Here is a 21536-nt window from a genome sequence, read left to right as displayed (position 1 = left end):
GGGATTTGGGCACGGGGATTTGGGCACAGGGATTTGGGCACGGGGATTTGGGCACGGGGATTTGGACACGGGGATTTGGGCACGGGGATTTGGGCACGGGGATTTGGGCACAGGGATTTGGACACTCACGTGCGGAACAGCAGGTCGTGCAGCCCTGGGGAGACAGAGGGCTGTGAGCTGTGGGTGCCGGGGGTCGTGGTCCCGATGAGCCCCCGCAGCCCCGGCACTCACGCGGGAGGCTGTCCCGGTGGCGGGCGATGCAGTGCACGGCCAGGAGCGATGCTGCGGTGGCCACCAGCATCCCTGCCACCGCCGCCCCCGTCACCGCCGGGTAGGCCTCGAAGGGAGGCTCGGCTGGAAGAGAGCAGAGGGAACATGGCAGGCAACAGGGACGGGCAGAGCCCAGCGAGGCCAGGGAAGGTGCGAGCCTGCGCCTGAAACCTACTGACGGCTGCTCACACTCGGCTCCTCAGCTCCAGCAGGATGGAAACGCTGCCCTTCTCCACTCAACCCTTGCTCTGCCCCCACGGAGCAGCAGCCCCTGCCCACTTCACCTGGCGTCTGCACCTCGGAGGGGTGCCCGGCCGTGCGGTGGTTGACGGCCAGGACGCGGAAAGCATAGAGCACCGCGGGGTCCAGCCCCCCCAGGCGCCGGTCCCGGGAGTGCGGCTCGATGTCTCCGGCGGCTGTTTCCCAGGGGCTGGGAGCCTCCCGGAGGGGCTTCTTGGTTCTGCGCCGCTGCACCACGAAGCCGGTGAGGTTACCGGCGCCCTGCGTCCGCCACTCCAGCCGCACCTCGGTGCGCGCCCGCGTGTACCGCAGCTTACTGATGGTGACGTTGGGCGGGGCTGGGTACCCTGCAGCGAGATGGCAGGAGGGGCTAGATGCCCTCAGCCCACCCTTGATGCCCCCAGCCCACCCTTGATGCCCCCAGCCCACCCTTGCCCGTCCCAGGACTCACGGTCCACGCGGAGGCGGACGGGGAGGCTGGCAGTGCCCACGGCATTGGTCGCGGTGCAGCGGTAGGTCCCGCTGTCCCCCGGCCACTCAGCATCCCGGACCGTGAGGTTGACCCACGTTTCCCCCTCCTCCAGCAGGTATTTGGCCAGCCCCGGCGTCACCTCCCGCTGCTTTGGGTCGTACCAAGCCACCGTGGCACCGAGCCCGGCACCGCTGCCACGCTGCCGGCAGGCGAGCCGTGCCTCGCCGCCCTCCAGCACCGCCACCTCGCTCTCCGCCTCCAGCTCGGGCACCTCTGCTCGGCCAGAAGGGGGAACGGTGTCGCCAGGGCCGTGGCACCCCTCCGAGGCACGGTGGGCGCGCTGGGGCCGGTTCCAGCTTACCCAGCCTCAGGCGGCACTCGGCGGCGGCGGCCCGCAGCGGGTGTGCGGCCGAACAGACGAACTCCCGGCCCCCCAGGCTGCCGTCCGTGCTCAGCACCAGCACGGCGCTGGAGGCTGCGGGCTCGCCCAAGGTCCGGCCCGCACTGTCCCGCCAGCGCAGGGTGACGAGCGGCGTGCCCCCCTCCCAGCGGCACCGCAGCATCACGTACTCGTCACCCTTGGTGGCCGCCGCCGCGCAGGTGGGGCTGCCGGACGGGACCCCTGTGGGATGGAGCGGTGTCAGAGCGGGACAGTGCCATGCTGTGCCAAAGCACCCCAAAAAATGAGACACACCCCCTCCCAAGGCGAGAGGGGTTTGGCAATCCCGGCTGTGCCACAGCGTCCCCCGTTTAGGTGCTGAAGCTGCCAGGAAGGCAGCAGCGCCCCGGACTGCCCATCCCGTGGTTTGGCCACGGCACGGGGTCATTGCAGCTCTGCTGTGACACCGGGGGTCAGAAAGGGCTTGGGGGCACATGGGCCCGTTGTCACTCACACAGGGTGGTCCCACATGCAGCCCCCAGTGGCAGCGCGGGATGGGAGGCCAGGCAGGAGAAGGAGCTGCCGTTCCTGGTGGCTGCCCCTGGCTGGATCCTGGTGGCCATGGAAAAACTGGTCCCCATCAACCCCTCTTCCTCCTCCTCCTCCTCCTCCTCCTCCTCCTGGGGGCCCAGCCAGCGCAGCCGGGCCAGGGGGAAGCCCCCCAGCCAGCGGCAGCGCAGGGCCACATCCCGCTGATCCTCGGAGGCCAGGGCAGAGCAGCTGGGGCTCCCGGCTGGTGGAACTGCAGGAGACCATCGGCACTGGGGGAGAGCGTGGGTTCCCCCCCAGCCCCACCTCAAATTGCCCCTCCCACCCACATCCTCACCAGGGAGCCACGCTGGTCCGTCTCACCCCGTGGGGACCTACAGCCCCCCCCGCGGGGTTACTTACAGTAGACGGTGAGGATGATGGTGGCCTGGGTGCGGGTCTGCAGGTGGCTGTTCTCGGCCAGGCAGGTGTATGTGCCCGCCTGGGCGCGGGCGATGGCAGTGATCACATAGGTCTGGCCGATGTGCACCTGGGAGCCGTTGTGCAGCCAGACGTAGCGGCTGGGGGGGTTGGAGGGGGCCAGGCAGCTCAGCACCACGTCCTCCCGCTCGCCCGCAGAGAAGCCCCCCTGTTCGGGGGAGAAGGGCTCCACACGGATGGCCGGCTCATCAGGGCCATCTGTGGGGACATGGGGCCCTTTAGACAGGGATGTCCCCACAGAGGGGACACAGCCCTCCCTGGGGCTTCCTCCCCCTGGTGGGAAGCAGGGCAGCAAAGCCCCCTTAGAAAGGGTCCCCATCATGGGGGCTGTGAGCACACTGTGATGCACAGGGGCCACGGATGCATCGTGGTGGCCACCCATGAACACGTCAAAGCAACAACAAGCCATACCATGGTGGCCATAGAGACATAGTGGTGGCCACGGAGGCATCATGGTGGCAGGATACAATCTGTCCATGGATGTTCCACGGTAGCTATGGACATGCCATGGTGGCAAGGTGCTCAGTGGCCATGGACAAACCACGGAGCATTATGGTGGCCACAGACACGCTATGGATGTCACCAGTCCTGAAGATGTCCCCCCAGCTGGTGGCTGAGGCCCCCCCTGAGGTGGGTGGCACCCCAGGCACTCACAGACGATGTCCAGGTAGACGGGGTCGCTGGTGTGGTTGTTGACCTCGTTGTGCACGGTGCAGATGTACCAGCCCGTGTGGCTGCGGTTGGCAGGTGTCAGCTGCAGTTCCGCCCTGGAGCCCCCCAGCGCCGCAGGGGTCACTGAGGGACCCCCCCGGGGCTCCTGGTGCTGCCAGGAGAAGCTCAGCGGCTCCGTCCCCTCCCGCACAGTGCACGTCAGGGTCACCGCTGCCCCCTCCGCTGCCGCCGCCGCCGTGGGCCGCACGAAGGGCTTGGAGACAGGCACTGGGGGCACCGAGTGTGAGCGGCCCCCACAGACATCAGAGCACCCCGGGGCCCACCCATCTCCCAGACGATTGCTTGGCCAGTGAAGTGCCACAGCAGCCAGGGGGATGGCTAGCGAGGATACCTGCAGGCTAGTGAGGGACACCCTGGCTGTGGGCATGTAGGTGGGGTAGCTACTGGGACCAGTTTGGGGCAGTGGGATGCTTGGGTAGCCAGGGCAAGGAAATGAAGGCGGCTTAGTGGGCTGCTGTGTTGGCTAGTAGGGGGCTGCACTAGCTGGAGGCAAGGGAGGTTTGCTGGCTAGTGGGGCTCTGGGTTGGCTGATGAGTGCTATGTTGGCTCATGTTGAGCTACCCTGGCTGATGGGATACTATATTGGCTAGCAGTGTGTTACGTTGGCTAGTAGGATGCTTTGCTGGCTAGTAGCAGACTATGTTGGCAAGTAGGGTACTCTGCTGCCTAGGAGGGCCCTTTGTTGGTGGATGGGTACTACAGTTTCTAGCGAACCACCATGTTGGCCAGTGGGACTCTGCATTGGCTAGTGGGGCACTATGCTGGCTTGTGCTACTCTTTATTGACTTGGGGAGCCCTGTGTTGGCTAGGGGGGTGTTTTGCTGCCCAGTGGATGGCTCTGTTGGCTACTGAGCAAGGGGCTGGGCTTGACCACCATCTAGGGGAGTGTGATGCTGGCTGCTGCTGGCCAGCGGGTCTCCCCAGGTTGGCCACAGCCAGGGACTTACCCAGGACACGCAGGAGGACGGCGGCGTAGCCCACACGGAGCCGGCCCCGCTCTGGGAAGAGCCCCTGGCAGAGGAAGCGGCCCTGGGCGGCCACCCGCAGCTCCCGCAGCTCCAGGGTCCCGTTGCGCAGCGTCACTCGGCCCAGCATCCCCGTGCCAGGGGCCACGGCCACCTCCCTGCCCGAGCCCACGGCCACGGCCCGCGGGAGCCCCTCTCCCTGCGGCGTGAAGCTCCAGAAGACCACGGCCGGCGGGGCTGCGGCCGCCGGCCCACAGCTCATCTCCACCGCCCGGCCTCGCACGCCCGTCGCCCGCCATTCCTCGTAGGCCGCCTCGCCGGCCGCCAGCGGCTGCCCTGCCCCGGGGCAGCGCCTCCGTCAGGCCTCTGCTCGCCCCCCACCCGGGAAATGAGGGGCCGGGTCTGTGCTCACCCCCCGCCAGCGCCGGCAGCAGGCACAGGATCCATGGCCCCCTCCAAGGCAGCGGCGGTGCCCGACCACGCTCCATGGCGCCATGTCCAGCACCGGCACGCCGAAGCAGGGCTGCGCTCTCCGGCACGACCTGCTCTCGGGTTACCCCTAGGTAATTAAGCCCAGCCCTGATTAACTGTTAATTATTTATCAACCTGCCAGCACAGGGAGAACCCGACGCCGCTGCCGCCTCGGCCCCTGCAATCTCAGGGCCGAGGAGGGATTCGCTTGCTTTGCGAATGGCAGCATCCTTGCATTCCCCTCACGTGGGAATTTAATTCTTGAGTGTTCCCTCTCCCACATACAATTATTTTTTTGGCTAAAGGGGGGAAAATACACTGCCACTCCCCCGTGATCAAAGCTGGGGGGTTTGGAGCTGGGGGAGCCAGGCAAGGATCAAGGTTTGATATTTCATCTCCCACTGTCTGCCACGCCCCAGAGCATCAAACATTCATAGGGGCGGCTGTGCCGTAACGCAATGCCAGGGTAGGGGCGAACCAGGGGGGATTTGGGGGTGCACGTGGTGAGGGGGATCAGGGAACACTCAGCAAAGTCTGGAAAACAACCTGCCATCTCTCATCTCCCCCACTGATCCTTTAATTAGAATTCATTGTTACCAAAATCCCACGTTAAAACCAGATGTGTGTACTCCCCACAATGAGATTTTGGGGTTTGAAATGCCCCAAAGGGTTAAAGCTGGTGGCAAGGAGCTGCAGAACCAGGGTGAGCCCCCTTCCTGCTACCACCAGGTCCTGCTTTCTCTGCCACACACTTGGCTGTGCTCTCATCATGGTTTGGTCACTTTTTGTGCCCATTCAGGTCAGGTTTGGATAGAAATCTGGATGAGGAGAGCAGGTTGCAGTACCCAACCCAACAAATGACACCAATTGTCAACACTGACCTTATCAAACCCCTCCTGCAATGTTGATACATTTCAGAGAATTTTGGTAAAGAAGGAGCCAACCTGGTGTTTGCAAACAATTCCATTTATTAAAGATTAACAAAGGTACAAACACAGCCCAGTGCCTGGAATCCAACTTCTGTCCTCACACTGCCAGGACCCCCCAACACTTGGATTTCATGCCCCTGGGGTCCAACCTCTCTCCCCAACCGATGGGACCCCAAACACTTGGATCTCAGACCCCCGGGGGTCCAACCTCTCTCCTGCACTGCTGGGACCCTGAACACTTGGGTTTTGCTCCGGGATCTGAGATGGCAGCAGTGGATTCCTGCTGCCATCTAGCGAGACAAGGTTGGCTCCAGCCTCTCCTCGGGCAACACAACAAAACTCAACAGCTTCAGGAGGATACAAGAGAACCAGGAAGTTTCCCCCTGTAACTTTTCCTCCTGTTTAGAACTAGAACTTGGATTTGGGAGAACGAATCCTTGCTCCTCACTCAGCTGCAAGCCTCTCCAGCTCGTCCATGTCATATGGATCCAGCTGCTTGATCGTGGTCTCTGTAGGAAGGAAAGAGCAATTGTTGGGATGTGAGCTCAGAGCTGGTTCCCCTGAGCCGGTGTCCGCAGCACCCGAGTGCCCCACGCCAGCTGGGAAGCTCCTGGAGCGCTCACTGCAGCATCTCCCTCTGCAGGGAAATCAACAGGGAGGAAGTGCAGGGGGAACTGGGTCAGCAGGGCAAGCAGCTGGGAGAAAGCAGGAGAGGAACTGGATCAGGGCAGCAGCCGAGGCACAGCGGGAAGCGCAAGCAGCGGCCCCAGGGCAGCAGCACGCAGAGCTCAGCCTCTGATGTGCCCCCACTCCCTGGTCCCACCTCCACGGCCACGCAGGACAGGGAAGGTTTGTACCCACATGCCAGTTGTTCCAGCTGCTGATTGCTGCTTCCAGCTGCTCACTGCTTCTACTCCACGGCAACAATCTTTGCCAGAATGTGTGGCTCATGTCTGCCTGGTGTCTGCCCCAGGCTCTCTCCAGGTTCCAAGGACAGGTGGACATTTAAAGGAACCAAGAGGGCTGAGTGGCTTTGAGGCTGGAGATGAGAAAGGGACACCATTTTCTGCCCATCAGAAGGTTTCCTCTAAAAATCACAGGGAAAACAGGCACTGGGATTCAAAAGTCATCAGTGCAGCCCTGGCATTTGGCAAATCCCACGAAAATCCTCTTGATGTTAACAAGTGACAATCAATTTCCACTCAGGAAATATTTCCACAGCTGCCATCTCCTCTCCCACAGCCAGGGCTGAGCTGAGCTGGGGCACCAGGTCCCTTGGGACAAGACCTTGCAAGGAAAGGCAGAAAAAATGCCTGAAGGACGGAAAAAAATGGTGCTGAGGCATCTGAGGGTACTGGTAACATCCCTTGCAAGTTGCAAACAACCTCCAGGGCTGCTTCTTGGGAAATTTGCCTGCTGGGGAGCAAAAATCACCCTAAAAGCTGCATCTGTCACCTGTTCCCACCGAGATGAGCCCCGGGGAGAGGAGCAGCCCAACAAGGACGATTTGCAAAGAGGAAATGAGCTGGAGGGGATGACAGTACCAACCTCGCCTGCCAGAGCAGTGGATTGTGTGGATACTCACGGAAATACTCCTCTATCCTGTGCACGAGCTCCACGCTGTCTCTCTCCACCACGCTGAAGGCAATGCCGCGGTGCCCGAAGCGTCCTGCCCTCCCAATGCGGTGCAGGTACGTCTCAAAATCCGGCTCGTTGCGCTCATCCGTGGGGAGGCCGAAGTTCACCACGGTGGTGACCTGCTGCACGTCAATGCCTGGAAGAGAGGGAAAGGATCCTCTTGGGATGCCTTGGCCCACAGGACCAGCTTGCCAAGCCCACGAGGAAGAACAGCAGGCCTGGTGCATTTTGGGCTGTCAGAGGGGCGCTGGATACCTCTGGCACAGACGTTGGTGGCGATGAGGACTTTCTCCTTGCCGTCACGGAAGCGCTGGATGACGCTGGCCCGCTGCACCACCGTCAGCTCTGCTGTCAGGATGGCCACTTGGTGCCCGTCCTGGCTCATCTTCCCCGCCAGCCAGACTGCCAGCCTCCGGGTCTGCACACACAGGGAGAGCCTGAGGCCAACAGTTCCCCCTCCAGAGTCCCCTGCTCCTTTTGGGGGAGCTCAAGGCTGTTTTCAACACTCCCCTGGGGTCTGCTCCTTTGTTTTGGGGGTCTTGGAAGGAGCCCACTTTGCCCACAGTGTAAAATGACCCATTCCTGCTATTTCCAATGGGAGAGGGACAGTGCAGGGCTCTCCCTGGCAGGGCTCTTACCTGGCAGAAGATCATGACCTGACCGATGGTGAAGCTGCCATAGAGGTTGCAGAGGGCTTTGTACTGCTCATCTGAGTTCTGGCACACCATGAAGTACTGCCTGATGTTGCTCAGGGTGAGCTCCTCCTCACGCAGCTTGATCACGATGGGGTTGGGGATGATCCGCTCCGCAAAGGCCCGCACGGGTTCCTTGTAAGTGGCTGAGAACAGCAACACTTGGCAGTTCTTGGGAAGAGCCCTGGGGCAGGGAATAAGCTCTGTCAGCCCTGGAGAGCAGCTGCTGCCCAGGAGAAGGACAGAAACCCTCATTTAAACTGATTTTGTGCTGCCTTCAGTGGAAAGGGAAGCTAAGAGGGCTGGTAAGATGGAGAGGAAAAGGGGGGAACGGCTTCACACTGAAAGAAAACAGGTTTGGATATTAGGAGGAAGTTCTTCCCTGTGAGGATGGCGAGGCCCTGGCAAAGGTTGCTCAGAGCAGCTGTGGCTGCCCCATCCCTGTAAGGGTTCAAGGCCATGCTGGAAGGAGCTCTGAGCAACCTGGTCTAATGGAAGGTGTCCCTGCCTATGGAGAGGGTGGGAACAAGATGGGCTTTATGGTCCCTTCCAAGTGAGGCCATTCTATGATTCTGTGAGTCAATCCAAGGCCTGTAACAGCTCAAAGGTAAACGAGGTGAAGTGTCCTCCTGTGTGTCCAGTGCACGCAGTTTTACACAAAGACAGACCTGTGGACAAGCCTCTTTGGCACCATGGGGGCACTCTCACAGTGCTTTGGTGACAGATTCCTTTAAAGCTAAAGAAAAGAAGGGAAAGCAGGGAATCAGGATACCAGCCCTCAGCAATCCTCACCTGTGGATGCGGATGCTCTGACAGGAGAGGCCCTGTGTGTCGATCATGATGTCAGCCTCATCCAGCACGAACAAGGAGATCTTTGTCAGGTCCAGGAGGTGTTGCTTGAAGCACCAGTCCAGTGTGGTGCCCGGGGTTCCGATGATTATTTGCTCCTCCAGCATTGTGCCCTTCAGAACTGCAAGGGGGCAAAAGGCATTTGGCTGCCTCCAGGCAGAGCTCTCTGGGGCTGTGTGTTTTCCCCTGGCTTGCTCAGCCTCTGGCTGCTCAGTGATGCCTTCAAGGCTTCATCATGACACTTCCCTACAGCCTTGGGGCGTGGGAACCACCCTCACAGGGGAAAAGGCAGTCTGCAAGCAGCCAGTGACGGTGGAAAAGCCTCCTCAGTAGGAGAGGCAGACTGACACTACTTTATTGCCCTTCATGGATGTCTGGGCAGTCCCTGGTAGCTCCAGGCTCTAAGAGGGGATCCCTGTGCTCCTTTCCCATTCCTGAGCAGTGCTGGTGGCTGTGCTGGGCTGGACTCACCTCGGTTTCCCCGGACAGCATAGTTCACCTTGATGTCAGTGCAGAATTTCCCAATGGTCCGCACCACCTGCCCGATCTGCAGAGCCAGCTCGTAGGTGGGAGCCAGGCAGAGGCACTGGCAGGAGAGCAGAGGAAGGAGCTGTCAGGCCTGGGATGGGGCACAGCAGGCAGGGACAGCAAGACGAGCTCAGGAGCATCCCACAGCACAGGGGATGGGGCAGCACAGCAGAGCTGCAGGTTCAGGAGCTGGGCTGTGTTCCCAGCCCCAGCCAAGGAGGCAGAAGGAAGCTGCTGCTGCTATTTTTGAGGAGGAAATTCCTCTCTCAGAAGCGTGGTGCAGCTTGTTCCTGTGCCCTAGCTCAGTCACACTGTCCATACACACAAGAGGGGAGCTTACATGGCTGGAAACAGCTGGCAAAGCTGGTTCTCCAGCCAGAGAAGGGACTGGGAGTATCTGAGCACCTGAAACCAGCAGTGTCTGCAGTTGCTCCTCAAAACCTAAATTCCAGGATAACTGAAGTCTGGACTGATCCACTCTGGCAAGTCAAAGCACCTCCCTGAGGTGGGCACCATGCTTTTGGTCCTACCTGGCACTGTGACGGGCCCTGGTGGCTTATCATCCCACTCCAGTGGGCAAAGTCACACAGGAACTGGGAGAAAGCCCAGAGCTCTGCCCCTGGCCGCGTCCTGGGCACTTGGGCCAACCCCTCCTGCATCAGCTCTCCCTGTCCTGCGTTACCTGCGGGTATTTCTCGCTGGCACTGGCTCTGCTCAACATGGCCAAGACAAAAGCTGCTGTTTTCCCTGTCCCTGACTGGCTCTGGGCAATCAGATTTTGGGGCCTGCAAAGCAAAAGCAGCTTAGTGGAATGCAGGGGTGAGGGCATTCCTGCTTGGCACCACAGTGATGCCGCGAGGAGCCGTGTTCCTACTCACGGGTGTGCCAGCATGAGCGGCAGAGCCTGCTCCTGGATTTTGGATGGTCTGTTGAAGCCCATCATATAAACCCCCTTCAAGAGCTCCTTCTTCCTGTGGAAACAAAGCATCCCAAGTGCCCATGTGAAGGAGGCTGGTGTGCTGGAGCATGGTGGGGCCAGGGGCTGTGGCAACTCACAGGGGCAGCTCCTCAAAGGTCTTGATGGAAAAGAGTGGGGAGCTGGGGTCCCGCTGCAGGATCTCCACGTGCTGCTGGGACTCCACCAGGGATGTGTGGATCAACTTGTTCATCAGTGAGATCTCTGCCAGCGGCACTGGGAAAGGCAGCAACTCCGTAAATAAAACAAACGGAATCACAGAATCGTTATGGCTGGAAGGGATCTCTGGAAATCATCCAGTCCAAACCCCCTGCCAAGGCAGGGTCAGCTGGAGCAGGTGACACAGGAATGTGTTCCTGTAGGTCTGGAATGTCTCTTAAGAGGGAGAATCCAGGGCAGCCTGTCCCAGCGCTCTGCCACTCTCCATGTCAGGAAGTTCTTCCTCATGCTGAGGTGGAACTTCTTGTGTTTTAGTTTACAACAAAAGGCTTGTAATGAGAATAATCTTCTGTCTCCAGAGGATTTCTGATTATTCTGTGGGTTTATTAGAAACACTGCAGGCAACATCCACTATTCCAGCCTATCACCGTACTCATGAATGAGCATCTAAACACAGTGCACCGAGCCTTTCCCTCCTCTGAGGTAAAACACCCTCTTGATTAAACCCTGACTAAATATTGTGGGGCGCCCCTTCCTCGGGACCCCGCGGGGGTCTCTCCGAGCTCCCCTCCGGGACCCACCTTTCTCCTCGTCCTCCGCCTCGGCCGGTGCGGGGAGCAGGCCGAGCCCGCGGGCCATGGCCCGGCCGTGCCGCTCGGGGCAGCGCAGCCCGGCACAGCGAGAGGCCGAGCGGCGGAGCCCATGCCAGGGACAGCCCGGGCCGGGGCCGCCGGCGGGGCCCCCCCGGCCGAGGCCGCCGAGCCCGCGCTCCGACTCCTCCATGGAGCGGGCGCGCAGAGCCGGGAGCGCCGGATGGGGCGGGAACATCCGGCACCGGCACCGGCAGCGGCGGCGGCGGGAGCGGAGAGCCCGCGGTAGGGTGCGCGTCCCTGCGGTGCTGGCCACCGGCTCCTCACGGGGCGGGGAGGGTCCCCCGCTGCACACGGGGACTCCGGAGGGCGCCGATACCTGTCCCTGTAAGCTGTAGGGGGTTCTGGGGCACAGAGGCCCAGCGTAGCGTGCTGGGAGGCACTGGGGAGTCGGGGACAGTGCAGGAGGGAGGGTCCCCTGCTGTAGACAGGGCTTGGGGGCTGTGTCCCCCTCTCCGTAAGATGCTGAGTCCTGGGACAGCAAGAAGGAAGGAGGTGTCCCCAGGGTGATGGAGATGCAGGGATCCTGTGGGGTTTTGGGGGGTTCCCTGGGATTGCCCCATAGGGCAGTGAGGGGCCCCAGTTACACAGAGGGATGCTATATGGTGCCAGCACTGGTCCCCATAAGGTTTTGGGGGTCTCTGGGGAATAAGAGACTGCCCTATAGGATTGTGGGGTGCCTGGGGAGTTGGATGACAGGGACCCTGTAGAGCAGAAGGGTCCCCTGCTGCAGACAGGGTTTGAGAGGGGAGGGAAGGGGCCCTTGGGTGCTGAACAAGAAGAAAAGCTGGAAGGTTGGGGTGCTGTCCTCCATAGGCTTTGGGGAGGGTTTTCAAGGGTTCTGGGGGGCAAAGAGTCCTTCACAGATGGATGGGGATCCACAGGGTGCTGGAGAGCCAGGGTACACACCAACCTGGAAGGTCCCCTGAGATGCCAGAACCCCTGTACTGTGGGGTGACAGCTGGGTCCCCAGGCTTGTGTGTCCCCAGCTGGGATCAGCTCCAAGAGAGGTTCAGGGGAAGTTGGACACAGGACTCCAGGCTGCAGCTTTCACATGCTTCCCATCATGACACTCCCTTTTCCAGCCATCCCACTGAGCTTTTGGGGACCCCTTCCTGCACCAGAACTGTCGCCTTTTCTGTCCATTCCCATATCTGGGAAAAAATTAATGCTAGTAATAGTAATAACACTACTAGTAGTGCTAATAATACCTTGCTTCCATCCTAAAGCTCCTTTATTTTAAAGATGAGGTAAAATAAGGCAAAGGCAGCAGAGTTAGATGATGCAGAGATAAGTCTGGAATAATGGATGTTGCCTGAAGTGTTTCTAATGAACCCACAGAACAATAAGGAATCTTTGCAGATGCTTTATTGAGGAAAAAAGATATTGCCGAGACATTGCAAAGAAAACCTCCTCCACACCAAAGCTTAACCTGCTTGAAGCGCACCAGCGGGATTTTCCAGACTATGGGAGGATGTTGAGAAGGAGAAAGCAGCGGGGCTGGGGCTCTAGGAGGAGGTGCTCTGCTGGGGGATGCGGTGGTTGGCCAGGTCCCAGCGCACAGCGAAGCGCAGGGCGTCACGCTTCTTCATCGTGGGCACCTCGTAGTTATTGGGGACGAGGCGCCTCTGCGCCCGCGGCGGCAGCCCCAGCTGGAGCATCTGCTTCCGCACGGCCCAGCGCAAGCTCTGACGTGCATCCTCCCCAGGAAAGCGGAATTTTTGCCAGGCTTGTCTATATTTGTTCAATACGCTCACTGGGTCAGTTCTCCTCACTCGTTCAGCCTGTGAAACAATGTAGGACATGGACGGTCGCTCTGGAATGGAGTACATGGATATAGTGTCGCTCCCAAAATCTCCAAGGAGAGAGCGGGGGCTGTCCTCAATGAACCAGTCATCATCATCATCATTATCATCATCAAAGTGCAGGTAGTCCTCCATGGTGCCACGCCTGGTCTCTGATTTCTCTCTGGAGTGGATGTCACCCAGATTAGTACTGGAATGCCCCAGGAATGGTGGCTTGGCATTCGGTGACTCATCGGAGACCTCCACCCTTCCATCGGGTCTGTGCCTCAGCACCTTCCTCTTCATCACCTTGGTTTCCCTGTGACCCGTGGGAAGGGTCGACTGTGCATCAGCAACGATGGATGAGTCGGCATAGGGATCGTGGGAACGTGACAGCCCCTCGCTGCCTCCCTCCCAGGAGCTCAGCTGGCTCAGATCAGCTGCCAGCTGCTCCTCACTCTCTGCTTCTAGCACCTTCTCCATGCTTCCCACCAAACTGGGTGGATTCTGCAGAAAAAGAAACCAGGGTTAATTTATTGCAGTACATTCAGGCTGACTAAAGATGTCAGAGGGGCTCTGACACTCAAGTTTTTGGGTTCAGTGGTGCTGATTTATGTTGGGGGTGTCCTCAGTGTGCTGCTTAACCTCCTGCTGCCAGCAGAAGGCTCTTCCCTACAGTAACACAAATACAACCCCTAAATTCCTGCTAGAAAACTACACTAGAATTAGTTATGTGATAAATGAAGTCCTTATGGAAAAACACAGGACAGGTTCCGTGCACTGGGTGAGAGATTAATGGTCTTTCCTTATATCTCTGCTTCTAAACCCAAAATATTTAGTCATAATTTAATCAAGAGATCCAAGAGGGTGTTTTACTTCCAGAGGAGGGAAGGGCTCAGTGCAGTGTTTAGATGCTCATTTATGAATCTGGTGATAGTAAACCTCCAGCCCTGTGGCAAAAAGGGACCCAGACATGGATTCCACCCTCAGCATGGGTTTAGGATCTTTTTCAGGCGATTTGAAAAGCCACAAGTGTTGCCGGTGCCGCTGGGAACAGTGGGAGCAGATGGTGGGGCGGGATGAGTGGCAGCCATCAGCACGCTGTCTGCAGCGGGGATGCAGGTGTGAATGTGACAAGGGCTCCGTGACGGCTCGCCGGGAACGTGCTGCTGCTGACGGAGCAGATCCCATCAGCTGGGGGAAGAAGAGTGATTGAAGAGTCCAAAAAAAGAGATTTGAGTGAAATGAAGCTGCCCAAGCTAAGCACCAGTGGCTCTGCCCTGCCTGTGCTCCCCTGGGAACACCAAGGGGCTCAGACAATAAAGACTGACTCTGTTGGTTTTGCAGAACAAGCCTAGAAATCTAATAGAAAACACATAAAAATGAAAATCCACCATTTTTTTCTTTTTCTGCAGATCTCAAGGATCCACCAGCAACAAACACTCCAAGGTGGTGGCTATGGCTGAGGAGAACACGCCTACTGACCATGAGCAGCTCCTGAGGAGGGTGCAGGAACTGGAAGTGGAGGTGAAGCGGCTGCAGGAGAAGCTCCAGGAGGACAAGGAGGGTGCTGGAAGAAGAGAGGCTCCTCCAGCCCCTGGGAAAGGCAGGAAACGCCAACAACGGCCCTTTGATTTCGGTGCCCACAGCCGCAGACATGTGGCACTGCGCATTGCCTACCTGGGCTGGGGCTACCAGGGCTTTGCCAGCCAGGAGAACACCCCCAACACCATCGAGGAGAAGCTCTTTGAAGCCCTGAAGAAGACACGGCTGGTGGACGACAGACAGACGTCCAACTACCACCGCTGCGGGCGCACGGACAAGGGTGTCAGTGCCTTCGGGCAGGTCAGCATCTCCATGGAGCTTCCTGTGGGTTTTCCTGGGTGGGATGGAGTTCTGATGGGATTATTGTCCCACAGTACAGCTTGGATTTGTTCTTTAAAAGCCATCAGCTCTTAACCCTGGAAGTGAACCTGGCAGTGGCTTCCTGCATGTGCAGTGATGATTTCAGACCTTGGAAGCCTTTTCAGTGCCATTTCCCTGTTATGTTAGTTGTTTTCCAGGGCCCTGTTTTAGGAGGATAAAATGTGTTTTAGGCTGCAGATTTCCCAATAGATCAGTGATACCCTGCCCTTGGCAGGGCCCTCTCACTGACTTAACTTGCCAATCATACAAAAACCCAAAATCTCCAGGAACTGGCTCACTTCCTGCAGCATCAGGCAGCTGAATTCTTGCACAGAAGGGTCTGAGTGGAGCTGCAGCCAGCGGAAGGGAGCGTGGGAGTGGGAGCTGGAGGGAGGGAAGCAAGCTGGCCTGCTCTTTGGGCATGGAGCCATCAGGCTGGCTGAGACACTGGGGAGAACACAACCTTGGTGGCTTCACCATAGGGCTGGGTCTCCTTTCTTCCCTCCCAGTGCAGAAAGCAGAGCTGGCATAGGTTTAACTTCAAAGGACTGCGCCGCTCTCCTTCATGAGATGAGCCACATGGAATCAGGGCATTTGGTGCCTTCTCTTGCACCACTCCAGCACACAGCACCCAGGGTGGGAATGAACCTGTTCCCACACCAGGCTTCCTGGCCAGCAGGCTGTTATTGCCTTCAAGTCATCACCTCCAGCTTGGAAAAGAAAAGTACATTATAACCCAGTGACTAAAGATGAAGCCGTTCTGATACGTAGGAAGCCTGCAACTTTCCCTGTTTTATTAATGGAATCCATGGCATCTGCTTGGGTCCACAGAGGCACTCACAGCTCTGCCATGGCAGGATTGCCTGACTGAAGCCACCTTCATATGTAGGAGATCCTGGATTTATTTCCCAGAGATGTGGGAAGACTTGGCTCCACATGCTGCTGCGCTTATCCATCCACGCTCTAATCCTGCCTTTCGTCATTTCTGCAGGTGATCTCCCTGGATCTCCGCTCCAGCCTGCCAGAGGGGCAGCAGCTCAACGGCCACGAGGGTGAGGGGCAGCAGGAGGAGCTGCGCTACACCCACATCCTGAACAGGGTGCTGCCAGCCGACATCCGAGTGCTGGCCTGGGCCCCCGTGGAGCCGGAGTTCAGCGCCCGCTTCAGCTGCCTGAGCCGGACCTACCGGTACTTCTTCCCCTGCGCCCAGCTGGACGTGGCCCTCATGGACACCGCGGCCCAGCGCTACGTGGGCACCCACGACTTCCGCAACCTCTGCAAGATGGACGTGGCCAATGGGGTGCTCAACTTCCAGAGGACGATCCTGAGTGCCAGAGTGACGTGGGTGGACAGGGGAGGAGAAGCCGAGCCACGGGATCCCTTCCAGCTGTGCCAGTTTGAGGTGACGGGACAGGCGTTCCTGTACCACCAAGTCCGCTGCATGATGGCCGTGCTCTTCCTCATTGGCCAGGGCATGGAGAGCCCAGATGTCATTGATGAGCTGCTGAACGTGGAGAAGAACCCCCGGAAACCACAGTATAGGTAGGGATCGGTCTGGAAAACCCAATGGGCTGCTCTTCAGAGCAACAGCTGTCCCTAGAGAGCTGTTGGCAAGCCATGCCAGCACATGAAGCAGTCTCATGCATGGAAACAGGCTGCCAGTGGCCTCACTGGAATGTATCCACAAGGATGTCTCTTCTTTTGCTCTTGAGCAAAGTTTGGATAGCTGTAGTCCTTGGAAGTTGGTAAAAATTAAGTTGCTTTTTACTTAGAAAGAAAGTTCTGTGAAGGTTAGGGCTGGTTTTGGCAGATCATTGTTCTTGAGCCTTTTTGTGCTCCTACCTCCTGTCCTTGTCCCCAGCATGGCAGTGGAGTTTCCCCTGGTCCTGTACAACTGTGAGTTCCCAGACCTGCAGTGGCTCTACGACCCAGAGGTGCAGGGCTTCAACGTGACACACTTGCAGCAGCTCTGGGCCAGCCACGCCATCAAAACCCACGTGCTCCGGGACATGTTGGCAGGGCTGGATGCTGCTCCCATTGTCACCAGAAAAGGTAGAGGGAGTTTGTGGGGAATAACTTGGGAATACACACTGACAGACAGTGGGGTTGGATGAAATATTGGAAGAAATTCTTCCTTGGGAGGGTGGGCAGACCCTGGCAGAGGGTACCCAGAGCAGCTGTGGCTGCCCCTGGATCTCTGGCAGTGCCCAAGGCCAGGCTGGACAGGACTTGGAGCAACCTGGGATAGTGGAAGTTGCCCCTACCTATGGCAGGGGGTGGAACGAGATAAGCTTTAAGGCCCATTCCAACAAAACCTTTAGGGGATTCTGTGAACTACAGAGAATTAAATGTTGTTCTTCCATGATGTCACAGGTCCAGGGAGCAGCCTGGTGCCCTGGGGTGAGCTGCAGCCCCCACTCCACAGCCAGATCAGCGGCTTCCTGGAAGGGGTCCAAGCCCGCAGCTACAAGCCCCTGCTGGCCCGGCCCAGATGCGAGGGGCTGGAGGCCCGGATCGAGCACTTCGTGCGGAGGGGCCGCATCGAGCCGCCCCAGGGCCCGGGGCTGCCGGGGGACGGGCCCGGGGAGCCCCCCGAGGGCAAGCGGGGCAGCACCGGAGCCCCCGAGCAGCTGCCCAAGAGGATCTGCATGGACACCGAGTGACGGGACACCACGGCATAGGGGCAGCTGAGGCTTCATCTTTTTTAAATTACTGTTATTGGGGAAAAAAATGCGCTTTTTTAATGCTATTTTTTATAAATCTCAAGAAAACCGGAATAACGGTGTTGTGTTCTGGCTGGGGGCGATGGGAGGGGGCTCAGTGCCCCCAGCGCACTGAGGGGGATGACAGAGGCTGTACCGGGCTGGGACCCCCCACCCCGCTCTCTCCCCGGTACCTCCGGCCCGGCCGCGCCGCTCCCGCTGCTCCGTTGTGATCCGCAACCGCCGCCGCGGTTTAAACACCCCCGCGCGCCGCTATTGGCCAGCGCGGCTGTCACTCAGCTGGTGCCACTTTCCCATTGGACAGGCGCTCCGCGGGGCCGCACCCACGGCGCCGCCATTGGCCGTCAGAGAGACGCGGAGAAGCAGGCAGAAGATGGCGGCGGGAAGATGCGCGGCGAGGCGCTGTTGGCGGAGCGGTGTGGAGCTGGCCCGGGCGGTGCGTGGCGTCTGCGGGAGCGGGCGGGTGATGGCGGCTCTGCGGGCGGAGGAGCTGGCGGAGCGGCTGCGGAAGAGCGAGGAACAACAGCGAGAGGTGAGCGGATTGTGGGCCATAGGGCCCGGGCGTCCCCGGACTACAATTCCCGGCATGCACAGCGCGGCGGTCACTGGGAGCGGGTGAGAGGGATGGGACAGAAAAGGTCCGGCTCCATGTCCGGCCATGGGCAGGGATACCTTCCACTAGGCCAGGGTGCTCCAAGCGCTGACCAGCCTGGCGTTGGACACTCCCAGGGATGGGGCAGCCACAGTTTTTCTGGACAACCTGTGCCAGGGCCTCACCACCCTCACAAGGAAGAATTCCTTCCCAATACCCCCTCTAACTCTGTCTTTGGTCGGTGTGAAGCCATGCCCCCTTATCCTGTCACTCCAGGCCCTTACCCAAAGTTCCTCTGCAGCTCTCTTGGAGACCCTTTAGGCATTAGAAGGAGCTCTGAGCTCTCCCTGGAGCCTTCTTCTCTCCAGGTGAGCACCCCCAGCTCTCCCAGCCTGGCTCCAGAACAGAGGGGCTCCAGCCCTTGGACCATTTCCATGGCCTCCTCTGGCCTGGCTGCAGCAGCTCCAGCTCCTTCCTGTGCTGGGACCCCCGAGCTGGAGGCAGCTCTGCAGGTGGGGTCTCACCTGAGTGGGGCAGAGGGGCAGAATCCCCCCTCCCCTGCTGCCCACGCTGGGGATCAGCCCAGCACAGGGGGGTTCTGGGCCAGGGCCTGTGCAGCTCTCACCCAGCAGAACCACAAGTGCTTCTCCCAGAGCTGCTCTCCATCCCTTCATCCCCAGCCCAAATTGATCCTGGGCGTTGCCCTGACCCAGGTGCAGCACCTGCCCTTGGCCTTGTTGAACCTCATGAGATTCCCCAAGGTCTCTGAGCTTGTCCTGATCCCTCTGGATTCCACAGCATCCCTCAGTCATGGAGCAGGAGCACATGGAAGGCAAGCACGTTGCTGCAGGTCACAGTGCAGGTTTGTGTGAAAGCCAAGAGCTGTTTAAACCCCAGCACTGGTGTCTGGTTCTCTCCTCAGATCCCCAAGGACCCGGTGCAGCGCTGGCTCCGGGAACTCGCTGCACTGAGCCAGCAGCTGCAGCAGGTTCACCCCAATGTTCTGGCCAAGATCCTGAAGCAGAGAACTGTATACCAGAATGAGGAGATTGTGGTGATAGACAAACCCTACGGGCTCCCTGTGCACGGTGAGGTGGAGTGGGGAATGGAAATGTCTCCATGGTGCTGATGGGGATCCTCTGTCTCTGTCCTTCCTGTGCTGGGGTTTCCCTTCCCAGGGAGGGTTCCAGGGACTTGGTCACTGTCAGATCTCAGCCTTCCCCTCACATTCTGGGTGATTTAGGGTGCATGGGGAGCCCAAGAGGTGAGACTCCTTGCTGCCCTGGGTCATGCAGGCGGCCCTGGCATCAAGAACTGCATCGCTGATGTGCTGCCCATTTTGGCCAAGATGCTGGAGAACATGAAAGCTGACCCCCTCCACCTCTGCCACCGGTTGGACAAAGAGACCACGGGTGTGATGGTGCTGGCACGGAGCAAGGAGGCAGCGGAGAAGATCCGTCTGCTCTTCAAAACCCGTCAGGTGGAGAAGATCTACTGGTAGGAAAGTTTTGAGTGAAAAAGGGGCTGCGAAGGGGGTTTAAAAAAAGGGTGAGGGGACAATCACTGGGGTGTGAGGGTTTTGTGGAAGCAGGGGATGTTGTTTATCTCCCCACTTCAGCACCATTTTATGGGGCTGGGTCATGGGAGAGGGGCTGAGGGGAGGGTTCCTGTCCTGTGAGAGCAGCACCCCGCAGACCTCTGCTCTCCCTTTCCAGGGCAGTTGTCCTGGGGGACCCGGACCCTGTTGAAGGCGTTGTGGAGATCCCCATTGTGGAAAAGGAGGTGCAGAGCCACCAGTCCCACTACAAGGTGAGTCCTATGTTCCCTCAGCCACCATTCTGGCCAGGCAGCCCCAGCATCCCCTCCTGTCTCCCCCAACTCCCCCTCTCACCACCCTCCAGATGACGCTTGCTCCCAACTACCGCCTGTGTCCGGAGAACGGGAAGGTGATGAAAATCCGCAGGAACCGGAACGCTGAGAGAGCGGTGACCCGGTACCGCCGGCTGGCCGGGGCCTCCGCCTGCTCACTGCTGGAGCTCCAGCCCATCACTGGTGAGTGAGGCCTGCCCAGCTGTCCTGGGGCTGCATCTGCTCTCTGTGCAGTCAGCAGCAGCTCTGGAAGGGGGAATTTATCACTAGACATGACTGGAATCCTTTTTGGGACAAAGCTTTGGGAATAAGCCCTGCTGGGGTGATGCTTTGCTGCTGAGCTATTTGCTGCCTGCCAGTGATTTTTGCATGGCTTTGTCCAGCACTGAGGGTGGTGGGTGCCGAGGCCTGGCACAGCTGGATGTCACCTTTCTCTTCTTCTCTTTTTCTCCTTAGGGGTGAAGCACCAGATCCGGGTTCACCTGGCCTATGGCTTGGGATGCCCCATCCTGGGGGATCACAAATACTCGCACTGGAGCAAACTGGCACCCCAGGTAAGGCAAGTCTTGCACTGGGGAGCAGCTGGAGCTGGATACAGCCCCTTGTATCCCTCAACTCTTTGTGGGCTGGGGATTTCAAGTCCCAGCTGAAAAGCTGCAGTTTTGAAGGGAACATTTTCTGTTTTTGCTGCAGAAGCTTCCTGAGCTCACCCTGAAGAGGCTGAAGCTGGAGCAGAGCAAGGCTCGGCACCTGCCCCTGCACCTGCACGCCCACCGGCTCTGCCTGCCCCTGGGCCAGCCCTTAGACTTTGTCTGCAAGCCACCCCTCTTCTTCCAAAAAACCCTGAGGAAGCTAGAACTGGACATCCCTAAGGACTGATGAGCAGGACTGGAATGGTGCTATGTATCTCCACATCTCCGGCACATGGCAGCAGCTGTGCCCACCTTGGGGCCAATGGTGGGGTGAAGCCTGCAGTCTCTGCTGATGCTGATGTTGCTGGATTCAGATTGGGTGCCTATATGTGCTTCTGGCCCAGGGAAGCAGCTGAACACGCTGAAGAGGAGATGAACAAGGCTGGGTGGAAGTTGGGCTTTGCTTGATATGTGTTTTGAACTTGTCTCCAGGCAATAAAAGCTCCAGTTCCCTTGAGGGAAGGTGTTGTGTGTCTCTGTGCTTTAGCCAGGTGGTACTCAGTCCCTGTGTAGATTTGAGCAGACCTACACAGATTTTGGAACTGTCACTTGTCTCTCCAGAGTTGTTTAGCTCAGATTTGGAGAGTCCTATCATTAGAAAATCCATCGAAAGTACAATTTGGCAGTGGCTCTGGTATTTTTTTGCTGTGCTGAGAGACTGCACAGGGAGTTCCTTGGCTTGGCTGAGCAGCTCTGAGACTGCTCTGTGCTTCCAGCAGCACTGGTGTGGGTTTCTGAGCACTGTGCTGCTGGGGAACTGTTCTGTCCTACTGCTCCTTCTGTTACCCTATCCCTTATCCCTTAATTCTAGAACCCCTTATTGGGATCCCCTGCTCTTGGGAGCTTTCCTTGGAGCCAGATTCTTCCCTCTGTGCCCTGAGAGGGAGGCAAGAGGATGAATTGCAGCTGATGTTTTGCTTCAAAATTACCTCATTTGGTGTCTCCTGGCCTGTCTGAGGAGCTTGGGGCTGGATGTTCTCTGGCCCCTCTTT

The 21536-nt window shown here is 58.7% G+C and overlaps 5 protein-coding genes across 9 annotated transcripts in view; 2 read left to right on the top strand and 3 right to left on the bottom strand.

Moving 5' to 3' along the window:
• Positions 1 to 4534, bottom strand: part of VSIG10L2 (V-set and immunoglobulin domain containing 10 like 2) — a 5613-nt gene extending 1079 nt beyond the window's left edge. Inside the window, exons 1-10 of the mRNA XM_033519659.1 lie at positions 4500 to 4534; positions 4070 to 4440; positions 3045 to 3329; positions 2313 to 2588; positions 1876 to 2163; positions 1344 to 1604; positions 962 to 1255; positions 555 to 857; positions 232 to 354; positions 130 to 154 (exon numbers count right to left, since the gene is read on the bottom strand). Of these exons, the coding sequence (XP_033375550.1) occupies positions 130 to 154; positions 232 to 354; positions 555 to 857; positions 962 to 1255; positions 1344 to 1604; positions 1876 to 2163; positions 2313 to 2588; positions 3045 to 3329; positions 4070 to 4440; positions 4500 to 4534 (2261 nt within the window). The remainder of the gene's footprint in view (positions 1 to 129; positions 155 to 231; positions 355 to 554; positions 858 to 961; positions 1256 to 1343; positions 1605 to 1875; positions 2164 to 2312; positions 2589 to 3044; positions 3330 to 4069; positions 4441 to 4499) is intronic.
• A 969-nt stretch (positions 4535 to 5503) lies between these two features.
• On the bottom strand, positions 5504 to 11061 carry DDX25 (DEAD-box helicase 25). 4 transcript variants are annotated; one of them, XR_001524915.3, is made up of 11 exons: positions 10911 to 11060; positions 10251 to 10386; positions 10073 to 10165; positions 9877 to 9979; positions 9138 to 9252; positions 8610 to 8787; positions 7764 to 8001; positions 7381 to 7543; positions 7073 to 7261; positions 6349 to 6526; positions 5504 to 5996 (listed from the first exon to the last, which is right to left on the bottom strand). XR_001524915.3 is itself a non-coding variant. In XM_015649542.3 (10 exons), the coding sequence occupies exons 1-10, from the start codon at positions 10966 to 10968 to the stop codon at positions 5932 to 5934; spliced, it is 1338 nt and encodes a 445-aa protein (XP_015505028.1). In that variant the 5' UTR covers positions 10969 to 11057; the 3' UTR covers positions 5504 to 5931. The 4 variants fall into 4 exon arrangements, 3 of the variants coding, with proteins under 3 accessions (XP_015505028.1, XP_033375563.1, XP_015505029.1); XM_015649542.3 differs by lacking the exon at positions 6349 to 6526 and having other exon boundaries at positions 10911 to 11057; XM_033519672.1 differs by lacking the exon at positions 5504 to 5996 and having other exon boundaries at positions 6422 to 6774; positions 10911 to 11061.
• Positions 11062 to 11161: 100 nt separating this feature from the next.
• PUS3 (pseudouridine synthase 3) lies at positions 11162 to 17391 on the top strand. 2 transcript variants are annotated; one of them, XM_015649835.3, is made up of 5 exons: positions 11162 to 11306; positions 14179 to 14608; positions 15660 to 16210; positions 16530 to 16720; positions 17042 to 17391. In XM_015649835.3, the coding sequence occupies exons 2-5, from the start codon at positions 14222 to 14224 to the stop codon at positions 17329 to 17331; spliced, it is 1419 nt and encodes a 472-aa protein (XP_015505321.1). In that variant the 5' UTR covers positions 11162 to 11306; positions 14179 to 14221; the 3' UTR covers positions 17332 to 17391. The 2 variants fall into 2 exon arrangements, with proteins under 2 accessions (XP_015505321.1, XP_015505322.1); XM_015649836.2 differs by having other exon boundaries at positions 11170 to 11204.
• Positions 12330 to 17645, bottom strand: HYLS1 (HYLS1 centriolar and ciliogenesis associated). Its single transcript, XM_015649841.3, has 2 exons — positions 17565 to 17645; positions 12330 to 13270 (listed from the first exon to the last, which is right to left on the bottom strand). The coding sequence occupies exon 2, from the start codon at positions 13244 to 13246 to the stop codon at positions 12488 to 12490; it is 759 nt and encodes a 252-aa protein (XP_015505327.1). The 5' UTR covers positions 13247 to 13270; positions 17565 to 17645; the 3' UTR covers positions 12330 to 12487.
• RPUSD4 (RNA pseudouridine synthase D4) lies at positions 17584 to 21001 on the top strand. Its single transcript, XM_015649840.3, has 7 exons — positions 17584 to 17923; positions 18906 to 19071; positions 19279 to 19480; positions 19699 to 19792; positions 19885 to 20035; positions 20309 to 20406; positions 20546 to 21001. The coding sequence occupies exons 1-7, from the start codon at positions 17765 to 17767 to the stop codon at positions 20729 to 20731; spliced, it is 1056 nt and encodes a 351-aa protein (XP_015505326.1). The 5' UTR covers positions 17584 to 17764; the 3' UTR covers positions 20732 to 21001.
• Positions 21002 to 21536: the final 535 nt, after the last annotated feature.

Source organism: Parus major, chromosome 24 (genome assembly GCF_001522545.3).
Source record: "Parus major isolate Abel chromosome 24, Parus_major1.1, whole genome shotgun sequence".
Lineage (NCBI taxonomy): Eukaryota > Metazoa > Chordata > Aves > Passeriformes > Paridae > Parus > Parus major.
This window is presented reverse-complemented; position numbering and strand designations above follow the sequence as displayed.